Raw genomic sequence first — 21,663 nt, forward strand, 5'->3', positions numbered from 1 at the left:
AATCAACTTTTGCCATGTAGATAACAACAGTAGAACCTCTCATTTACGTTTCTCAGAGTCCAAGCTAAAAAAAATAACTTAAAATATGGAAATGTTCAATTGGAGTTCCCATGTATATATTGAATTCATAATTGGGAAAACAGACATGGTAATATATATATATGGAGAAACTAGTACGTACTCACTTTATCTGCGAAACTGTTTATTCTTCTTTGTTCTATTAATTTCAGTGGCCATCGTTAAATAGATAGAACAAAGAAGAAAAAACAGTTTCGCAGATAAAGTGAGTACTAGTTTCTCCATATTTACATATTGAAGTGACAAACAAAACTTTTGGGTGCATCAGCACTTGGGATATTTGTACTCAGTACATTATACGGGGCCAAGACCCTTACCCTAACCAAAATCGACATGTGTCTCTGACAACTAAAATCCCCCTTTAAAGGTTACAAGCTGAGGCTGTGAAAAGGTGTTCAGCACATGTAAGGACAAAATATGACCCTATAAAAGATTATACTGACTGCAGGTCCAGACACCAGAGCCCTGTTTGCCTGTGGGAGTCGCCAGAAATTTTTGCAGGAGGAGGGGGGCAGGGGGGCAAATGATAAAAGTTGAATAGTAGAAAAATAAGTATTATTACCATGGTTATAAATTTTATTACACAATAATAACTATTTTAAACTAACAAAAAATATTTTTATTTGAAATAAGAATAAGAATAATTATTATTATTATATAAATGGGGAGACTCGATCACCAAACGAGTGAATACCAGCACAACTATTTTCCATTATTTCTTTTGCATTTTATGCAGTTAGTAAGTGAAATGCATTCTGATATTAACTTTTGCACGTCTCATTCAAGAAAATGATTTAATTGTTAGGGGGATTTTCTTTTCATAAAGTTTGTTGTGTGACCTCTCACCTACAACCGTAATTCTACGAGTTTTGAAAACTGTAGAACCATTTGTTCTTTGGATGAAATGGTAGAATATAACCTTGTTCCTGTATTTTTCACTCAATGTTTTCCATCCAATGCATTTTTACTTTTATTATTCTGTTCGAATACTAACTGAATGAACTTTATTTCTGTTCTTAACAATAGAGTAGCAAACTCTTCACTTTCTCGTATCTTTAAATAAATTATATCCCGACGCGTATGTGTACTGTGTCGTTTAGTTTCTTTTCCACCAGATTGGTGGTTAAATTAGGGCGGTTGAATACACTATGATAATCAGGAATCACAGATATCTTACCTGCTGATATGATCTCAGTTCAGCTTGAATTGGAACAGGTACTTTGTAGTCTTCTATTGCTTTCGGATTGAAAAGTTGCTCCAGGAACTTTCTCTCCTTGAGTTTCTTTTCCACCAGCTCAGTGGTTAGATTACGGGGGTTGGATACACAGCCATCCAGGGGCATAAGCTGAATAAGCGTGGCGAAACAGTAGGTAGCCATCAGCCTCACATGGTGGTTCTGGTCGCTCATTCTCCCTAGACAGTAACGTAATAATTTGTGAAAATGGAAGCTTTGCAACAAAATTCATAACTACAAGGTGCATTCAATAAATAACCAGAAAAGTAGCATGAAAAGTATAAAATACGACCGTGATTGTTATTTTGTGAAGGCATCTGTAAGCTATTCATAGCTGGGGCTGGCATGCCTGCCTCGTGCACGGGATGCTGGGAAACAGTTACACAAGGTGGCGGCACCTTTCAGTGCTCCAAGCTGGAGTAGCAAAGTGTCGTGAGATTTTTGCTGAGTAAAAGTGTGAAACAGATAGAAATTCATTGCAGCATGACAGTTCAGTACAGTGACAACTGTACGAGTCGATCACAAGTGTACGAGTGAGCTGAGAAGTTTAAAAACAGGGCATAACCAGTGTTAAAAGATTCTCTGCATCCAGATCGCTCTGTCACTACAGTTAACATGTTAACTTTGTTTTGGGACCACAAGGGGCCAATTCTTGAACATTACATGCCCAGAGGTCACAATGTAAACATTATCACCTGCTCCAACCTTTTGCGTGAAAAAATTAAACCAGCCATTCTGCAGACACGACGTGGTCTGGTGTCTTTTGCTCCATGACAATGCGAGACCACACACTGCCAATGTCACATTGTCTACCATTGAGAACCTAAAGTTTGAGCACTTACCCCACCCTCCATATTTGCCCGATCTTGCACCTTCCGATTTCCACACCTTTAGCCCACAGATAGATGCACTAAGTGGATCGAGGTTCCAGAACGACGACGAAGACCAGTCAGTGGTGCACGAGCGGTTATGCACGTGTCCAAAAGAATTTTTTTCCTGTGGAATCAGTGTCCTTATCAAGCGCTGGCATAGGTGCATTGAACTAGGGGGAAATATGTTGAAACATAGTACTGTAGTTCTTTTGGTTCTTGTAATAAATATTTGTTACAACATATTTCCGGTTATATATTGAATGAGCTTTGTATTAAGGCTTAGTTGATGCTGGCAGATACATTTATTTCATTATGGTATTTCATGGGGTCTGCAAATATGGTAGTCTTAATTATCTTGGAAATTATGCAAAATTCGAAGTATCTCCTTACTTTGCATTAATCTTGTGTGTAAAACCTGTTTTGTTATTAGATAACAAGTATCTTTAATATTCTGATGTAATTCCTTATTATTTTAAAGTAAAACTTTGATAAATTGCTGTACATAATTGGAGTGTAATACTTGCACATTAACATAATTAATATTTTGAACAACCTTTAATGATTACAATTTTCAATCATCATTATCGGTGGGAATCAGGGAGGGTATCTGCGTCATATGGGTATTGGTTCAGTCCTAAAGTTTAGTTTAAAATCAAATTTGAGCTTCTACTTACTATTTTAACAGAAAAGTGTCAATTTTTTCAACTTCTGAATCAAAATTTTGAACTTATATTCAGCAAGAACGTGTCTCCCTATAACTAGCAATGTATTTTCCACCATGTCAGAAAACACGTATCAAAGGTATAGAAGCTAAATATGTACTGTTGTTGTTTATAAATCTACATTCCAACATAGAATCTAGACAGAATGAACACAAACATACCTAGAAGTGGAACGACCAAAAGCACTATGTATGGCACTATTTCGAACTGCAATCGATCTATCATGGATGCCAAAGCTTCCACAGCTCCTTGTCTCTGGGTGTCAGATTCAATGGCCCCAAGCATCGGAAGCACCTTGTTCACCACATCAGTCATCACTTCTACAGGTGCCAAATGACTCAGCATTCCCAAACACCTTGCAGCCATATGACGGACTGCCCGGTACGGATGCTCCAATAAGAGACAAAGATGGGGCAAGAGTTCTAACAGCTGCAAAGAAAACATATTTAAAATGTAGAATAATATACAATGTAGACATCTTTCAACATGAAAGTTTGGTCAAGTAAAGTCCTGTATATCCACACAGGAGCCAATTAGAGCGGATATTCTATTTAAAGTGAGATTTGAACCACTGATAGAAACTATCATGGGAACCTAACAGGGGATAGTGATAACTACTCAACTACCAACAAGTTCAGTTATAAAATATTTGTACGAGGGTTGTGGCATAAGTCATGGCAACATTTTTAATTTTCTTTTCTTCTCTTCTCTTTTTTTGGCCAGAATTCGGGACCGGCACATAAGCATTAGAAGAACAAAAGAGGTACATTCTATGGTAGGACACTATTCCTCACAGTTTCCATCAGTTCCCTGTGGCATTCTCTGGCATTTCTCCAGCGAAGAACACCGATATTCATACACAAACACTGTTCACACCGTAGAATGGTAGTTGACTCAACTGCTCTCTGTACGATAACTGTTCATCACACTGCTATCAAGTGACGTGTTCACAAAACTATGGGTGCCATGTTCTCCGGAACATATGATCATATTGAGAAAAAATATAGTTGCCATGACTTATGCCTTTGCACTTGTAGATATAGATTTGTTGTTACTAATAGTTAAGCTAATTTGTAGAGGCACATATTTTTGGTAAATAAAAAGCTACACCAACACTTCGGAACAAAAACCAAGTCAATTTCGGGTTCAAAAGTGGTAAATAAGATAAAATTTCACTGTTATAGTGGTGAAAAAGCGGTATATAAAAATGACACAAAATAAACATATCCTTTCTAATAGCACATTTATGTTGTTACCAGAACATCAAGTTTATTCCTGCATAAAGTGGGTCCTTCTTTTCTTCTGAAATATTTACAGCAGAATTAATCAATTTTCCATGAATTGCATAACTCTCAGGATAATTCTGACTTCAGAAAGTGTCGCAAAATAGGGTGAGAAAATGCACCTCAAACCTTTCAGAAACATGAAAAATTAACATTACAATGTGTTATCTCACATTTTGGGTTTTCAACAAAAACGAAATATGCATGCCTCTACTAATTTGTTATGCATCCACTTTATGCAAATATGTAGCCTTATCGGGATTGAACCTACAGTTTAAAGTGAGATCCAATCCACTATGTGACTCCACCAGGAATCAAACTTTTGAACCCTTAATTACAAGGTGACAGTGTTACCATTATGCATTGGGCCCGACCCTGTGGCTGAGTGGTTAGCACATCGTGCTGCGATGCCAAGGGTCCCGGGTTCGAATCCCGGTCGGGCTTGGTTGTTTGTGAATGTCCATTCATCAATTTCATCACTCATCCCCATCTTCACAAATTACCCAAGAGGCACAAAACGCGAAGTAAAATAAACTAAATCAATCAATCATTATGCATTGGGGAGGGGGAGGGATAGTCCAAAAATATAATATAAAGGAAAAAAATATGCAATATCTGAAAACACTTTCTTTATAGTGTAGTATGTATTTCATAAAGAGTGCACTTATGGAACCTAGTCACATAGAGATCAACACTGAATCAGTACAATTTACAGGTAATTTTACCAATAAATTCTCATCCTATTATTGGTTTAATTAATTTGCACCAAACTTGATGGATTAAACAAATACTTCAATTAGAAATTTAAATAATACATTGACTTACATACAGAGGTTGATCGGGTTATATCTGACCGATATGCAAAGTGTACTTACCCTATGAAAAGCTGTGCCACCGCCACCACCAGCATCGCCCAACATCACAATTTCCGCTGGAACAAACTATGTTGGAGCACATGCATAGGAATTTCATCCCACTCCTCCTTAGAGGCTTTCCAGAGGCCAGTGAGGGTGTGCGTACGGCAATGATGTATACGTCGTTTTAACAGTCCAAATTTGCAGAAATCCATTGGACTGGCATCAAGGCTTTGACAGGAATGTCATGAAAGGGAATAACACGGACTCTTGTTTCCTGATAAAAATTGATGATCTAGCGGTGTGGCTGGTCGCTTTGTCGATGTGGATCTGCACCTGGTTCTTGTTGGCTTCGTACAAACAAGGGATGTCTGTCCGATAGATTGGGACCATAATAGATTCCTGGACGTAGGCAGCATTCACCTTTATGTTTTCTCCACCTTACGTATCCCCAACTTCCCCTCGTAACCGTATCAGACGACAATTATGATTCCCTGAGGGAAACTTTCTCGGCATTGAGCAGTAAAATTCTGTATGTCCCTTGGCAGAGGTGTCACAGTACGTAATTGCTCTAATGTTACCATTATGTGCGAGATAAATGTAGGCTTCATCCCATGTGACAACAGTCTTCCATTTTGACCCCGCTAAGTGTCTTTTGTAGTTTGCAGCAGTTGGTCTTGCGTTCTGCAATGTGGCACGAGAGAAGGTTGCAAACCCGGCCCTTACGTATGCCCCGCAGGCCAAGACTGCGACAAATTACGTCGCTGACAGTGGACTGTACCACATTGAACCTCTGGGCCATGTCACGTTGGGGTGGTGGATTTTCCTGCAATGCAATTCGCCGAATTTCACGAAGTACCTCAGGTGACACTTTCGATGGCACCCTTGAACCACAGACTTAGTCTGTGCTCAAACGGCCCCTTTTCTTGGCGAATGTTTCTGCATGAGCACCATTTGTGTTGGCCTGGCCACGATATCTTTAGCTGTGGTCGCTCAGATGATTAAACAATTTTCCCGACACTGTTTCACTATTTGTTTGTACGAAAAATGTGCATGGAAAAGAGCCATGATGTACCCTTCCCAATAACTGGTAATTTTCGGCGACATTTCACTAGCACGAACAGAACGCTCCAGCAACTGCAAGCTCAGACAACACTGGTTTCAAGGCTCTGGCGCAACTACACATGTGGCAGCAGCATTGCTAAATCGGTTGGATAGGGTCTGATCAACCTTCTGTATTAGGTAAGAGTTAGACACAAACTTATTAGACAAAACAAAGTACACATACGATCAAAATTAAAGCCACAGCTGTTCAAGGTTTTTCACATATGTGACCCATATATTTTCATCACAAAATTATCACATCAAATACAGCATGGTAGTTTATCTGGTTAATATTGTACATGACAAAATGAGAGAGTGAAAACTTGCATATTTCTCATATTGTTCTAAACAAATTTTAGATAATCTGAATAGAATTTATACCTGAGGTTTTAGATCTTCATGGACAGAAGGACCAACCACCTCAAGAACTTGTAGGTTGTATATTAAATCCTCTGCAGCTTGTTCATTATTCATGAGAGAAGAAGGATCTATCAAAAGAAAGGGAAATATGCAATTAGTGTTTCGTCAAATGTGAGAAATGAACAAAAGTATATAATCTTATCAACATAACAATGAGCCACAAATCAAAAGCCTCAAGAGGTCATCAACACTTCAGGGATATCAAATCATGATCGGGATAAAAACAAGGGAAGGTAGGAAAGATAAAACAGCTCGACTCCCTAGATCCAGCCATAATTTGGGGTTCATTGTATTTTTATCCTAACTTTAACAGAGATACAAGTATGCGCTGTCGATATTTATGGCCAATAAAAAAAAAATCAAGATACAAAAACTGGGTACATTTCATGACCAAAAGTAGGGGCCTCCCCCATGGTGTTGTGGTAGCATCATTGCCTTGTAATGAAGGGGTCCCAGGTTCAATACCCGGTGGAGGCACAAGTGGTTCGAATCCAACTTTAAACTCTAGGTCCAGTCCCGATTAGCCTTACTGTGCATAAAGTGGACCTAAAACACCAATTCAAACCAACCCAACTCAATGACCAAAAGTGGAATATAAAATGGCATGTCAGTGTTAAAATGGATAATATAATCTTAAATTTCATTAAATATAATAAACATTTTGTTTCTAATAGCACATTTATGTAGTTGTAAGAGCATTAAGTTCCATCCTGTGTAAAGGAGTCCATTCTTTACTCTCAATTATTATTTGTACCAGAATCAACCAATATTCCAGGATTTTGTATAAATCACAAGACAATTCAGATTGCAAGTGTTGTGTCGGTAAATAAACTGTAAAATTCATGTTTATGAGCTTATTTTGCATCATTTCATGAGAAAACAAGGTAGGACAATACAGCATGTTATTTAACAACTTCTTTCCATCAAAAATTAAATATGTATGTCTCAATTGGGCATCTTTTATATTATGAATTTTGTATCAAGTTCACATTCCGCTCAATAGGCTAATCGAGGCTGGAACTAAGCTATAAATGTGATTTAAACCAATTATAACACCATTAAGCCTTGTTTCCATGATTATGAAAAACTAAATATGCTGACCAAGGCAGTAATTTATTTGATTAAAAACATAAACTAAAACGTAACGTTTCAACCTTCTAGCAAGGTCTTCATCAGACTCTGTATCAAGTACAAAAGGACTTTTGTACTTGATACAGAGTCTGATGAAGACCTTGCTAGAAGGTTGAAACGTTACGTTTTAGTTTATGTTTTTAATCAAATAAATTACTGCCTTGGTCAGCATATTTAGTTTTTCACGATTTAAACCACTGTTCAATGCAGCTAAATCAGGAATCAAACCTGGGACCTCTTGACCCCAAGGTGACAAAGAGTTACCACTACACCAAGGAGGACCATTTCATATATAATTACAAGCATATTAATTTCTTGGTGGAAATACAATAACATTGCATGGATAAGTCATTTTGTACAAGAAAACCTCAATTTTCGAATATCAAAGGGAAGCATGCCAGGAAGCTTGAATTCATGAGACTATTAGGCTTCCATTATTAAAACAATTTTTATAAAAATGATATTCCTACTTGAATTTAAGCATACATACATGAGTTGGAGATTTAATAGTGGCAACTGTTAATTTACAAATGATCCCAAAAAGATACCTCTATGAAATTTTTACAGCCTTTCGATGTAGTCACCAACATTGTGCACAACCCGTTGCCAGCGATGTGGAAGTCGTAGTATACCTGTAATAGCGCCTGTTCTGCTGATGGTTCGAATGGAGCAGCATATTGCCTGAAGAATCTCTGAAACAGTTCCTTCATCTTAGGGATCATTTCAGTCACAGGGGCTTAAGTCCGGAAAGTATGGGATTTGGTAGAGTACCTGCCAGCCACATCAAGCTAATAAATCAGCCACAGGTTGCGATACATGCAACCACGCGTTGTCCTGAAAAATGATGGGAGGATTCAGCAGAAAGTGCTGCCTCTTCTTTCGCAATGCAGGTCATGTTCCAAAAATGAACAGCATATTGCGCATTGACGGTCTGTACTTGAGGTATGGTATGCATTAAGATTAACACCATCACAGTCCTACTTCGAAAACATTGTTGTGACTACACAACTTGAGACTGCAAACTCCAACGATCCTTTATTCCTCTCATCACTGTGCATACACCTAGTGTTGGAAGGAAGAGTCCATTTACTGGAAGGTAGGTTAGGTATCAAACTAACATGTGGTATACGCGAGAAGCACTGGATCAGTTTCATTGTGTATATATGCAGCAGTGTGAACAGTCAGAACAAAATTATTTATTTATATGCCATAAGTACATGTATGCTCAGATATGCTAATTAGGACTGGATCTACAATTCAAAGTCAGATCCAAACCACTGTGCAATGTGCCCCCATCAGGATTCAAACTTGGGACCTATGATTATAAGGTAATAAAAAGCATTACCACTATGCCACCAAGGATGCCCCAACAAACAAAAAATGCAATACTTTTCCCTGTTAAGTAGTGCTCTATTGTTGTCAAGATTGTTAATACAGTAATGAAACTCTGGTAAAAAATAATAATTACAAGGCATTTCACAGTTTTAAATCGCACAGGATATACCCTATACATACCATATGAAGAAGGGTCGAGTATTTCCTTCAGCTTCCCAAACATTATCTCCCACAGTTTTGTCAGCCTCACCGGCAGATCTTTAACGAAGTACGAGGCTGTTGCAGTTAGAGCAAACATGGCACCACGACGCTGAATTCTATTCTGATTTTGTTGCTGGAATAAATTTAGTCACATTCATAACATCGTTCTCAAAGACTTCACATTATCAATAATGAAAACGAATAGATTCTCTTATTTATACTTGTGGCACAAACTTGAATTTTATCCATTAAAAATAAAAGAAGTTTAATTTCATTAATGACAAATTCTTTAATTTTTTTTAACATTTTCATGTATTACACACATCTCTCTCGAGAGCAAAGAATAAAATGAACCTAGGGTCATTCCATGTCAAATCATCCAGAATTTTGTGAAAATGTCACCCACCAAACCCTATTTTGATGAAATTCGGTATACGAGAGTCACTATTTATATTTTGAGCCTTGGCAACACTGATTGAAGTTAGGTGCGATTTGACGTTTGCACGGAATCGTCTGGCATTATTGACCATAACGTACTTCAAATGTTTTGTCAATAGCTTCATTTGTGTTGTTTATGTTGCCTTGGAGATTGCGCGACAACAATAAAATGGAATTAACTCGTGAACATTTCCGTGCGATGATTTTTTACGATTTTCGACGTAGATTATCAAGACAAGAGTGCATCGATCAACTTACTTCCACATTTGGCGATGAAGTCCCATCCTTTGCCACTGTGAAACTCTGGTATAACGAATTTAATCGTGGCCGCCATTCGCTCACCGACGAGATTCGCGAAGGTCGTCCAAAATCAGTTGTTGTTCAAGAAAACATTGATGCTGTGCAAAACCTAATAGAGATTGAGGCAACCATAGGCATTAGTTCCACCAGCATATATAAAATATTACATGATCATTTAGCTGTGAGACAGGTATGTTCTCGTTGGATCCCACACAATTTGACAAAAACTCAAAGAGACGCTCGCGTCAATTGGTGCAAACAAATGCTCAATAAATACAATCGTGGTGCTTCAAAAGACGTATATAAGATTGTAACAGGTTACGAATCATGGATATATGCATATGAGCCGGAACGTAAACAGCAGTCCACTGTATGGGTGTTTCAAGATGAACCCAATCCAACAAAAGTTGTTCACGCTCGAAGCACATCGAAACAAATGGTTGCCTGTTTTTTCGGGAAAACTGGTCATGTGGCAACTGTGCCTTTAGAGGAACGTAGAACGGTCAACTCTGAATGGTACACAACAATTTGTTTGCCAGAGGTCTTCGGTCAAATACGGAAAACAAACAAACGCCGTCGGATCATTCTTCATCAAGACAATGCCAACTGTCACACATCTCGTCTAACAACCGACTTTATGAACAGTCAAAAAATCGAATTGATGGGTCATCTGCCATACAGTCCTGATTTGGCACCCAATGACTTCTTCTTGTTCCCGAATGTCAAGAATAAATTGCGTGGACAATGATTTTCGTCGGCGGAAGATGCCGTTGATGCGTTCAAAACCCATATTATGGAGGTGTCTCAAGAAGATTGGAAAAACTGCTTTGACAAATGGTTCGAACGAATGCAAAAGTGTATTGACCATAAAGAAGAATACTTCGAAAAACAATAAAGCAGTTTTCAATGCCAAATTCCTCTTTTTTTCATTGTTAGGCTCAAAATATAAATAGTGACCCTCGTACTTATAGAAATTTTGATGCTGATTACAAAAATGACAACTTTTTAAGAATTGGTCAAGGGGTTCAGATGTTACGTGCTTTTTAAGTTCTCCGTGTATGCCACATGTATGCTCCACTTTGAATGACACACATTAGGTTATAAACAATCATATCTTCCCTCGGGTACAAAAACAGTAAATTTCGGATTCAAAAGCGGTAAATAAAATAAAATATTGGTGTTATAGCGGTGAAAAATTGGATGAAAAGTGGTATATAAAAAGACATTTTGGTTTTAAAATTGTGAATATAATCTAAATTTGATTTAAAAACTCCACTTATTCCACCGAATTAACATTTCACTTCTAATAGCACATTTATGTAGTTATCAGAGTATTAAGTTTATTTCTGTGTAAAGGAGTCCATTCTTGCTTCTCCAATATTAACAGCAGAATTAATCAATTTTCCGGGAATTGCATAACTCTCACGATAATTCAGACCTCGGAAGGTGCCACGTCGGTGAATAAACTAAATTTCGTGTTTAAGAGTTAATTTCGCTTTTTGCAGTTCATTTCGCATTATTTCGTGACAAAACATGGTCACAAAATGCATCTCACACCTTTCTCAAAAACATGAAAAATTAACACTACAATGTGTTTTTCCAAATTTCGCTTTTTCATCAAAAACTAAATATGCATGCCCCTACGCATTAGGTAATAAACAATCGTATCTTCCCTCAGGTTTGCCATAGAAACTCTAAGTTTGCTTTCTTTTGTTCAGAATAGTATAAGCTTTCATTTAAATAATGTTTCAGATGAATGCAGCAATAAACATTTATTTTTATGTATAGTTTTTAGAAAAATAAATGACTAATTTCAAGAGCGAATTTCATGCAATGCCCCCCCCTCCCCCTTTCAATTTCCTCCCAATTTTGTATGTAGGTAGCTCAGAGTGTGTACTAATGCCTGATGGAAAAATTGGGATGGGCAGTTCAGACAGGGTGATAAAAAAATCATTTGTATAAAATGACATTAAAAGTAAATCTTATTAAAAATGCTTATGTATTTAGCACAGAGCCTGAAGTACAATATGTTTCAAGCTACAATATTCAAAATGTAGGTTCACTATGTGCGAATGTAAGCATAGGTGTAACCTGGCAGGGGCAAAAAGAAGCACTTGCCCCCTCCCAAATTTATAGATTAATTAAAATTTACAAGTTAAATATATTTTGAGATCCTCCTGGCACTTGAGGAACAAACGAATAAAGAGTAATAATTGTGATTTTTCAAATGTATTTATCAAATAATCCTGGACACTATTTTTATGTGATGGAAAACTTTGTGATTATCTCAACCCAAAGATAGTTTCCAAGTGACAATGATTAAGATAGTACCTAAAAATTGTACTCTATGCATTTCCAAAATTTCATGTACTATAAATTGTGCCATTCACATTTTAGATGGATATTTTTACCATTTCAAACACACTAAAGTATTTGTTCTTCCATTTGTGTTGTTAATGTCCACTGGACACAGCATACTTTTTGGCCAGCACTAGGAAGTTGATGGACCAAGTGGATGCAAGAATTTAATAGCTGCATCTCCATTTCCATGTGGACTTTCAAAGCAATCCTACAAACAAGATTGAGTCACGCACACACATGCTACTACATAACTGTTTACAGTTGGAATTCGGAAAGCCACTTTCCAGTCACTTCTTCACAAAAGTAAAACCATACAGTTATACAAAACATATTATATCAGCACTTACTATTTTTGCTCTGACTGTTAAACAACTACGGTTTCGAAGTAACTAGTTACAAAGTTACAAGTAACAGTTACTTTTTATTTAGGAATTCTAACTAACTAGCTACTTTTATAAGTGACTACATGTAACGTTAACAACGGTAACAGAGTTACTTTTTGCAATTGGGAAATAGGTAAATTGGACAATTCTGTTCCAGACTATAAAAATAAAATATGTACCTTCTCCAGATGCTTGGAACTGCATGCAAGGAAGCTATGCTTTGTTGCATGCTAAATTTAGAACATCCATGCTATACTGCAATTCATTTCTAATTGTATGTGAAAACTCCATTGCTTTTGGTAGACTGCTGCGTTCGTTTGGAATGCGGTTGTCCGGCTAGGAAAGAGTAATTGTCAAGGGAGTGGATCTTGTTGAACTTGGAATGGAGGAGAAAGAAATAGGTGCAAGTGGAATCAATGACACCATATTCAAAATACCGTGGTCAGCATACAAATGATTTCTTAATTATAATCGTTCAAGCAAAGCTGACGATGTTTTCCATCATTTATTAGCAGTAATAATGTAAATATATGAATACATATTATGTACTAGAAACATAAGTAAAACACTGAAGTCTTCATGATCATTGATCGTGAGTAACTTTTACACAAATCAATGATCATTAACAGTATGTTACTGTTACAGTAACTGTAAAAGAAACTCAGTTACTTTCAAAGTACCAGTAACAATAACTGAGTAACTTTTTTTTGTAAAAAGTAACTTACGGAACCTGTAAGTTCAAAATAATGCATACTTCCTGGTACTGTTGCAGTACTTTGCAATCGCTGACACATTGTACTGTGGGTTGTTGTCATTTCACACTAGATGATTACAAAGAAAGTTATGCCTTGAATACTATTTCTACGGAATTGGTACATAATTGCCGTACTTGTTACTTTAGAAGACTATACAAGTATTTTTACTGTTCTAACCATCCCGTCACAAGGATATTTTCTGTGGTATGTGGCGAAAAAGCTACACTTGAAAAAACTTCAATCAGCACAAATGTGTAGTATTAATTCTTACTTCACATTACGTATCCCCATGAAGAGTAGCCAAAAAAAGAACTTCATTATTGAGATTAGATGCACAAAAAGAATGTTCTCGAAGACAAATTTGCTAAGCTTGGGAATGCTAATGATGATTATATATATAATTATATAATATATATAATTTTAAAAAAATGAAGACAGTTGTAACTAACTTAGATACAGTGGACCTCGATTTTACGTTATCCAGGAGATCAAGCTGAAAAAACTTAATACGCTTGAAAATGTAAAATCTTGGAACATTTCTAAACCATTTGCTATGTTGGGACCACCAAGATTGAATGCAAAATGAAGGAAAATGTAAAATCGAGGAACTTAAATTGGGGTTCCACTGTAATTATTATTTGCAAATTTTAAATTAATCTATAAATTTGAGAGTGCAAGTGCTTCTCTTTGCCTCTACTTACATTCACACATAGTGAACATACATTTTGAATATTGTAGCTTGAAACATACTGTACTTCAGGCTTTGTGCTCAATACATAAGCATTTTTAATAAGATTTACTTTTAATGTCATTTTATACAAATGATATTTTTATCAACCTGTCTCTGACCTGCCCATCCCAATTTTTCCATCAGGAATTAGTACACACTCTGAGCTACCTACATATAAAATTGGGAGGAAATTGAAAGGGGGAAGGGGGGGGGGGTCATTGCATGAAATTCGCTCTTGAAGTTAGTCATTTATTTTTCTAAAAAAATTCATAAAACTATACATAAAAATACATGTTTACTGATGCATTCATCTGAAACGTTATTTAAATGAAAGCTTATACTATTCTGAGCAAAAGAAAACAAACTTGATGTTTCTACGGCAAACCCGAGGGAAGATATGATTGTTTATAACCTAATGCGTGTCATTCAAAGTGGAGCCGCATGTGGCGTACAAAGATATCTTAAAAAGCATGTAACTTCTGAACCCCCGGACCAATTTTTAAAAAAATGTCATTTTTGTAATCAGCATCAAAAGTTCTATAAGTATACCAAATTTCATCAAAATCGGGGATGGTGGGTGACATGGCCTGGATGAATTGACGTGAAATGATCCCCTAATGTTACCTGCATTGTTGTTTCTCAATTTAGCTGCATTATAATTAATTGTTTACTGGTTGCTTTCAATTCAATTACATTTTAAGTTAAGTTTCCAGACCAGCTCTTGTTTGCAAAAATGTACTTTATTTATCTATGTTTACACACTATTACACTTTGCACGGTGGTACAGCGCTCCCAGATTTCCTGTCACTTCTGGAATGGCAGCAATGTTGTAGATTGTTCTCAGACAATCCTCATGCACAAGTTGCCAAATGGTTTCGACATTTTTGAGGGTTGCGCACTCTGAGGGTCTTCCAGTGATGTTCTTCCATTCTTGAAGCACGCATGCCACTCAAAACACCTCAAAGGACTCGTTAAAGCATCACTATAAACAAGCCCAATCATGTCAAGCGTCTCTGTGGCAGGTTTGCCCATTTTCAGAAGAATTTCACGTTCACTCTGTTCTAATTTGCTGTGCATGGTAAAATCACAGACGTGGTTAGAATAGCACCAGTCGCACACCCTCTGATGTACACAGGATGGTGTCTCTTGGCACACTGACTTATGAAGGTCAGAGCTCCCTGTGACTGTGCATGCAGCCTTGTGTTGCCATCTGTTGGCATGTTACAGAACTAGTCTCAAAACTTTTTGATGCCCTTATATAACATTGTTGCCTATTATCTATTGAACTGACATTAGGTTTCACTGTATTCTTAGCCCTTGAAAATCATGTACCTGTAATGCAACAAAACTCTGCATAGGAATATTAGCCACTAAAGAAATGAAAATTCTTATTTATAATATTATTTGCTAGATGGTTGCAACTACGCAGACGGTTTTTAAGCAATCATCAGGTGATTAGAAAAGGATCATATTGTCAGAAGTGACATTATTGTCAACATATCTGTAAAATTTAAAGTTATTTACTAATGTATAGAGGCATGCAAATTTAGTTTTTTTTACAAAAAAACGAAACATGAAATAACATGCTGTAATGTTATTTTTTCATGTTTCTGAAAGGTGTGAGGTGCATTTTTCTACCCTGTTTTGTCACGAAATAATGCAAAATGAACTGCAAAATGCGAAATAGACTCTTAAACACGAAATTTAACGTTTATATACTGACGCAACACTTTCTGAAGTCTGAAGCATCCTGTGAGTTATGCAATTCATGGAACATCGATTAATTCTGCTGTAAATATTTGAGAAGCAAAAATGGACCCCTTTACACAGGAATAAACTTAATACTCTGGTAACTACATAAATGTGCTATTAGAAGGGATAAGTTTATTTTGTGTAATAAGCGCAGTTTTTAAATCCAATTTAGGATTATATTCACAATTTTAAAACCAAAATGTCATTTTATATAGCACTTTTGATGTGATTATTCACCGCTATAACACCAAAATATTATTTTATTTACTGCTTTTGAACCTGAAATAGACTGTTTTTGTACCGAAAATTTGCTTTTTTATTTACCAAAAATATGTGCCTAAATGTATTATGGTATATTAAAGGTTCTTTTTTATGGAGGCACAGAGATTGACAACACCAAAGGCTGAGAAGAGCTGACAGAAACAGATTTTAAGGAGACCTTTCTTTAGAGTACAGTGGAACTCTGATTTTACTTTCCTGCACATTAATGGTAAGAATAAAGATCAAAGAGAAGTATCAGCAAAAAATGATGAAATGCTGCATCGATGGGTTGTGATAAATACATCAAACAGCTGAAATTGTTTACCAACTTAATTGCTTAAAATACAATTTCCAGCTTAAAAGCTTAATTTTCACTTTCTGTGTGAGGATAAATGCACACACTAAAACAGTGTCAAGGATTAAAAAAAATCACACATTTGGTTCCAAATAATAAGGATATCAGATGCTGGCTGCATGCACCAACCAAAAGCTTTAGAAATGAAACTGGTCAATGGAAATTTTCATGGGATGAAATTAATTGGTAATTAATAAACCTGACGAGGGTTTAAAACAGGCCTGGCCTACCTGCCATATTTGTGGAGCACTCTTGCATTTATGTGGGGACTGCAGAGCGATATGGGATTCAAATATTTGTGTATTAATAAAATATATAGACAGTATCATGAAGTTTCGTCATCAGTACTATAGCATTATAAGAGAGTTGTGGAAAGGGGCAGGAGGTTTTATCAGTCATGTTTGTGCAGTGTGGCACTGTAATGGTAGAAGAAACAGGTGGTGGTTCAGTGAAAAGGTTCCTTCCTCCACAGTATGTTTCTCTTTTAACTCTCAACCCAAGCAGGTCCCTTACTCCTACTCTGCTGCTTACTGGCCTCCACAAGTGCAAGTCAGAGCCCAAGTCTGATAAAGAATTTGGGCTACAGCACTACATGCCATAGTATCTGGTCCAAACTGACCTAACAATTTTCAATCTGCTAACTCTTGAAACAAACAATATTCCATAAACATTGAAGTGTGTGTATAGAGATGTTTTCAACAATATAAAGATTTAGACAACGCATCATATCCAGGGACAATGATTTATGGTAAATTAAATTCATGAATTTCGCATTTAAAAAGTTACAATTTCGGTATATAAAAGCGGTGAAAAAAGATCATTTCGTTGGAAAAGCGGTAAATAAAATTCAAAGTTAAGTAGTCTGCACCTACCTTCTTTAAGTGCTAGCAGCATATTAATTAAATTCAAAGTTACACCTGACTCCTTCACATCCCTCTTTACCACATCCTGAAAAGCTTTGTACCCTCTCAAAAAATTTAATTGTGAACATGTTTTTACAATAGGCACATTCTTGCAAATGTCGTACAAGTCTTCATTGACAATATTTCTTGAATACTGAATAAAACATTAACATTTTCAAAAAAGAAACCTTTCCTGGATCTTCGCGGACCAAGTCATTTAATTTTGTACAAGCCTTGTTGCCTTGAACTCTCGAGCTCGTTCAAATACTGAAATAACTTTGGGCATTGTAATTCGCCAAAGAAACTATGAGCAAGCCCCCAAGAAGCACGGACACGAAAATCCTTGAAACTCGTATTTTTGTGTGGCACGTAATGGAGACACAGACTACACATGATCTTCTGTAGGCCTCTGATTGGAACTTTTTGGACCACAAACTTTGGCTGAAAAAAAAATAGTCCTACTAAAACATTTGCATTTTAGCTACAAAAACAACATTAACAGCAGAAAACTAATTTCCGTATTTTCTGCATGACAACAACGTATTTACGCATTACGTTGGAGCGAGATAGCCTGAGTTGCAGGAATGGAGAAATGAACGAACGGAGAAGAAAGCGGCTAAATACTTATCACTGACATTGTTTGCACTGTGCGGTATTGCGCTTCTGATGATGTAAAACTACTTTACGCAGTCATTGTCACCTGTAATGAAATGTTGAACTTTCACGAGCAAAATAACAGTCCAATGTTATGAAAGAAGGTAAATTAATGTTTTTTTTTTTGTTTTGTTTTGACAACTGAATTTCGGTGTTATTTCGTGAACTTCATGAATAAATTTGAGCCGAAAATGGTCATAACTCTTATCCACTTGTCTCGAAACAAGATTATACACACTTGAAAATAATTTCGCGTTTAAAGCGTTTGCGAAATTTCAGTGTCCCTAATCATATCTAGAGGCACATATTTTTGGTAAATAAAAAAAGCAAAATTTCGGTACAAATATAGAGTCAATTTCGGGATCAAAAGCGGTATATAAAATTACATTTTGGTTTTAAAATTGTGAATATAATCCTAAATATTATTTAAAAACTGCACTTATTACACAAAATAAACATATCCCTTCTAATAGCACATTTATGTAGCTACCAGAGTATTAAGTTTATTTCTGCATAAAGGGGTCAATTTTTGCTTCTAAATATTTGCAGCAGAATTAATCAATTTTCCGTGCATAACTCACAGTATAATTCAAATTTCTGAAAGTGTCACGTCGGTAAATAAACTCTAAATTTTGTGTTTAAGAGTATATTTCACATTTTGCAGTTCATTCCGCATCATTTTGGGACAAAACAGGGTAGGAAAATGCACCTCACACCTTTCAGAAACATGAAAAATTAACATTGCAATATGTTATTTCACATTTTGTGTTTTAGTCAAAAACGAAATATGCATGCCTCTAATCATATGCAATGTCAGTTTCGCAAGTTGGACATAATGATGTAAATTGCACAAATTAGGTTTACCTACCTCGTCTTCCATAAGGAGCTCATCGATAGGAAATTCTGACGTGACTGTAGGAGGTCGACCAGGTCCACGGCCCCCGGTTGAATTGGAACGTTTGAATGCTGCCCTTTCCGCTGACTGCCAATCAAGAAATGGAACATGTTACTTTAGGATTGCTTGTGGTAGACAAAGAAAGAAATAGGCAGAATACATGGAAGAGGGTTTTAGTTTGAAACTCAAGACAACTGAGAACGAGAGTAATTCATTTGGCAGCATGGGCGTCAGAAGAGGGAGTCGAACCGGTCTGTATACTCCCCCTGGAAATTAGCATTTGTTCAGTTAGTTCGTATTCTAACAGAATAGCCAAAGTAAGAAGTACGTTAGATTAAAAATAATAATATAATAATGTAAAATATGGCCCGAATTGGCAAGCACTCCATTCCATTCTTTCCCGTCATACACGTGCAGTCGAAGACATCTGAATTGACATGCCACCTTGCAGTAGAGTTGCCACCTATCCTGCCAGTTGTCAGCTCAAACAAATTCCAGTACCTGTTGATTCATATGTCTCTAAGGTGCAATTTTTTTCACTGGATGAGGCAAGTAATGGAATTTGAAAGGTCAGCTTCAAACAGAGAAAAACGTCAACGTAAATGCCTTCATATTCTCATCTACTTTATCTAAACCTTCAGCAATATGAATATACAGCATGTATAAGAAATAGAATCTGGCAGAAAAAAATAATTTGAAATCAGATAATGAAATAAATGTTAGAGGTCACTGTTAAATTTCTGTCAGATGAAAAAAAATGCAGATGTTAAAGGCAAGCTGGGTGATCGATTCCTATGATGAAAGTGGTCCATCTCATTCACTGAGTTACCCTCCTCTAAAAGTCACTAAATTTTTACTTATTAAAAAATATGGATGTTGTCCAAATGTTAGCCATTTTAAGGACTAATTAACTCCTTTTCTTAGACACAAATTTACCACATAGAGTGGAGCCCTGATTTTACATTTTCCCGCATTATACATTAAATCTTTGTGGTCCCAATAGAGCAAAATACTGTAAAATTTTCCCCGATTTTAAATTTTCCTGCATTTTTGTTCTTTCACATTGGTCCCCTCAAAAACTTAAAATCGAGGTTCCACTGTATACATAAAATAATAATAATTACAAATGATGAAGGAGACAGTAAACACTTACCACACGGAGAGGAATAGTTTGATATTACAGGAAAACCTCATTAATGCGATATTGGTTAATAAGAAGTACCCTTTAATCCGAAGTTCTTCCCATTCCCCAGCTGACTAGATAGGATTTATAATGTATTTCAGTACGGATAAATCAAAATACGGATATTTTTTTAAATATGAAGTTGTTTACAAGACCCTTTGGCAAATCTGGTTTCGCTTAATTCGAAGTAGACACCTGCGTAAGTCGACAAGAGGAGATTCAATGTGGAGAAAGCTTGGACGTTATTTTAACTTGACCTTCACATGTTTCCTTGTCCTAAGAGGTGTTGACAACTCGAGGGAAGCAGCCCGAAATGCCCATTGGACATTGACATTCTTTGTCAATGTGCATGGCAGGACAAGCTCTTTCCCCACTGAATGCGCCACCTTGGAAATATTCGCCAGTGCTAGATGAGAAATGTGAGATAAGATCCCAGGAATGTTCTAAAATACAAGACGCGTGGCGCCTCGAGATTCAGCAATTTCCCGTGAGCGAGCAACTTTTGGCCTGATAGCTGACAACTTCCGATAACCACTTTCATTAAAAGAGTGTTCTTTGTGCCCTGTAGAACTTCATAAAAAGGGGAAACTGTAACAGATAATCAAAGCCACATAGACCAACTAAAGATCGTCAACCCGCTTAATGTGTTGTCATCTAGGTTTCCCGATAAAGTTGATGTCGATCTTATGTATGTTGCAACTCCCGTTTCCCAACTGTGCCGGTCATAAAATTTGCCAAAACAGTGTTCTGTTGGCTGAGTGACTTCCCTCTTTTTTATATCAGTAAACCAGAAAGGGGGGGGGGGGGGTCCGTTGCTAATTGTTTCGGCCACGATTTTCTTGCTCGTGTGCGCACAAGGACTACTTTCCTTTGGCGTCTAAAATAAAGCAACCAGTTCTGAATACCTTCTTCAAAACGAACAAAAATGGCAGGACAAGTAAAAGAAAAGTGACCCCTCCCTTCTCCTACAACAGCTCATTATCCGCCACTGGTGTGCATGGTAATGCGATAATTGCAGAATTCAGGTCCCTCTTTCTTGTTTGAATGCAGCTGTCTGGATAGGAAATATTGCCCGTATTATTGTCTGTTGCATGGTAAAACGTAATGCAAGGATCATTTTTCTTTTTCACACTGCTGATAAAAGTTCGGTCTTCGACAACTGCGTTATCATTAAAATGCGGATGATTTCCCTTCTGCCACCTGCTGCTCTAACTTCTAGCCGGTCTCATTGTGTTTACGCTGCAGCTGGCGCCAGTGTTTAGTCTAGCGTCTGGAAAGCTGCTCATCCAGTGCGAAGGAATAAGAGTCATTGTTTTGAATCTCGCAAAGCTGTTTTGATTTGACGATAACGAAATTCGATCTCTAGAAAGAAAAACAGTTAAAACAACTTCATGATGCACATAAAGTTCATATAATCGCCACTTTTCTTCAGAAGTGCTGGTGTTAAAAAATAATAATAA

General features: G+C 36.8%; 1 protein-coding gene across 5 annotated transcripts in view; it reads right to left on the bottom strand.

Annotated features, from left to right (window-relative positions):
• The window catches only part of Hel89B (histone acetyltransferase 1), a 156,982-nt gene that overhangs the window by 28,531 nt on the left and 106,788 nt on the right, over positions 1-21,663 (bottom strand). For all 5 annotated transcript variants that reach the window (XM_083125375.1, XM_083125377.1, XM_083125376.1 and 2 more), the window contains 5 exons: positions 18,994-19,107; positions 9,214-9,367; positions 6,529-6,635; positions 3,068-3,335; positions 1,256-1,491 (listed from right to left, as the gene is read on the bottom strand). In XM_083125375.1, coding sequence (XP_082981501.1) covers positions 1,256-1,491; positions 3,068-3,335; positions 6,529-6,635; positions 9,214-9,367; positions 18,994-19,107 — 879 coding nt within the window. The remainder of the gene's footprint in view (positions 1-1,255; positions 1,492-3,067; positions 3,336-6,528; positions 6,636-9,213; positions 9,368-18,993; positions 19,108-21,663) is intronic.

The sequence above is a fragment of the Lepisma saccharinum genome, chromosome 7 (genome assembly GCF_977018435.1).
Source record: "Lepisma saccharinum chromosome 7, izLepSacc3.1, whole genome shotgun sequence".
Taxonomy (NCBI): domain Eukaryota; kingdom Metazoa; phylum Arthropoda; class Insecta; order Zygentoma; family Lepismatidae; genus Lepisma; species Lepisma saccharinum.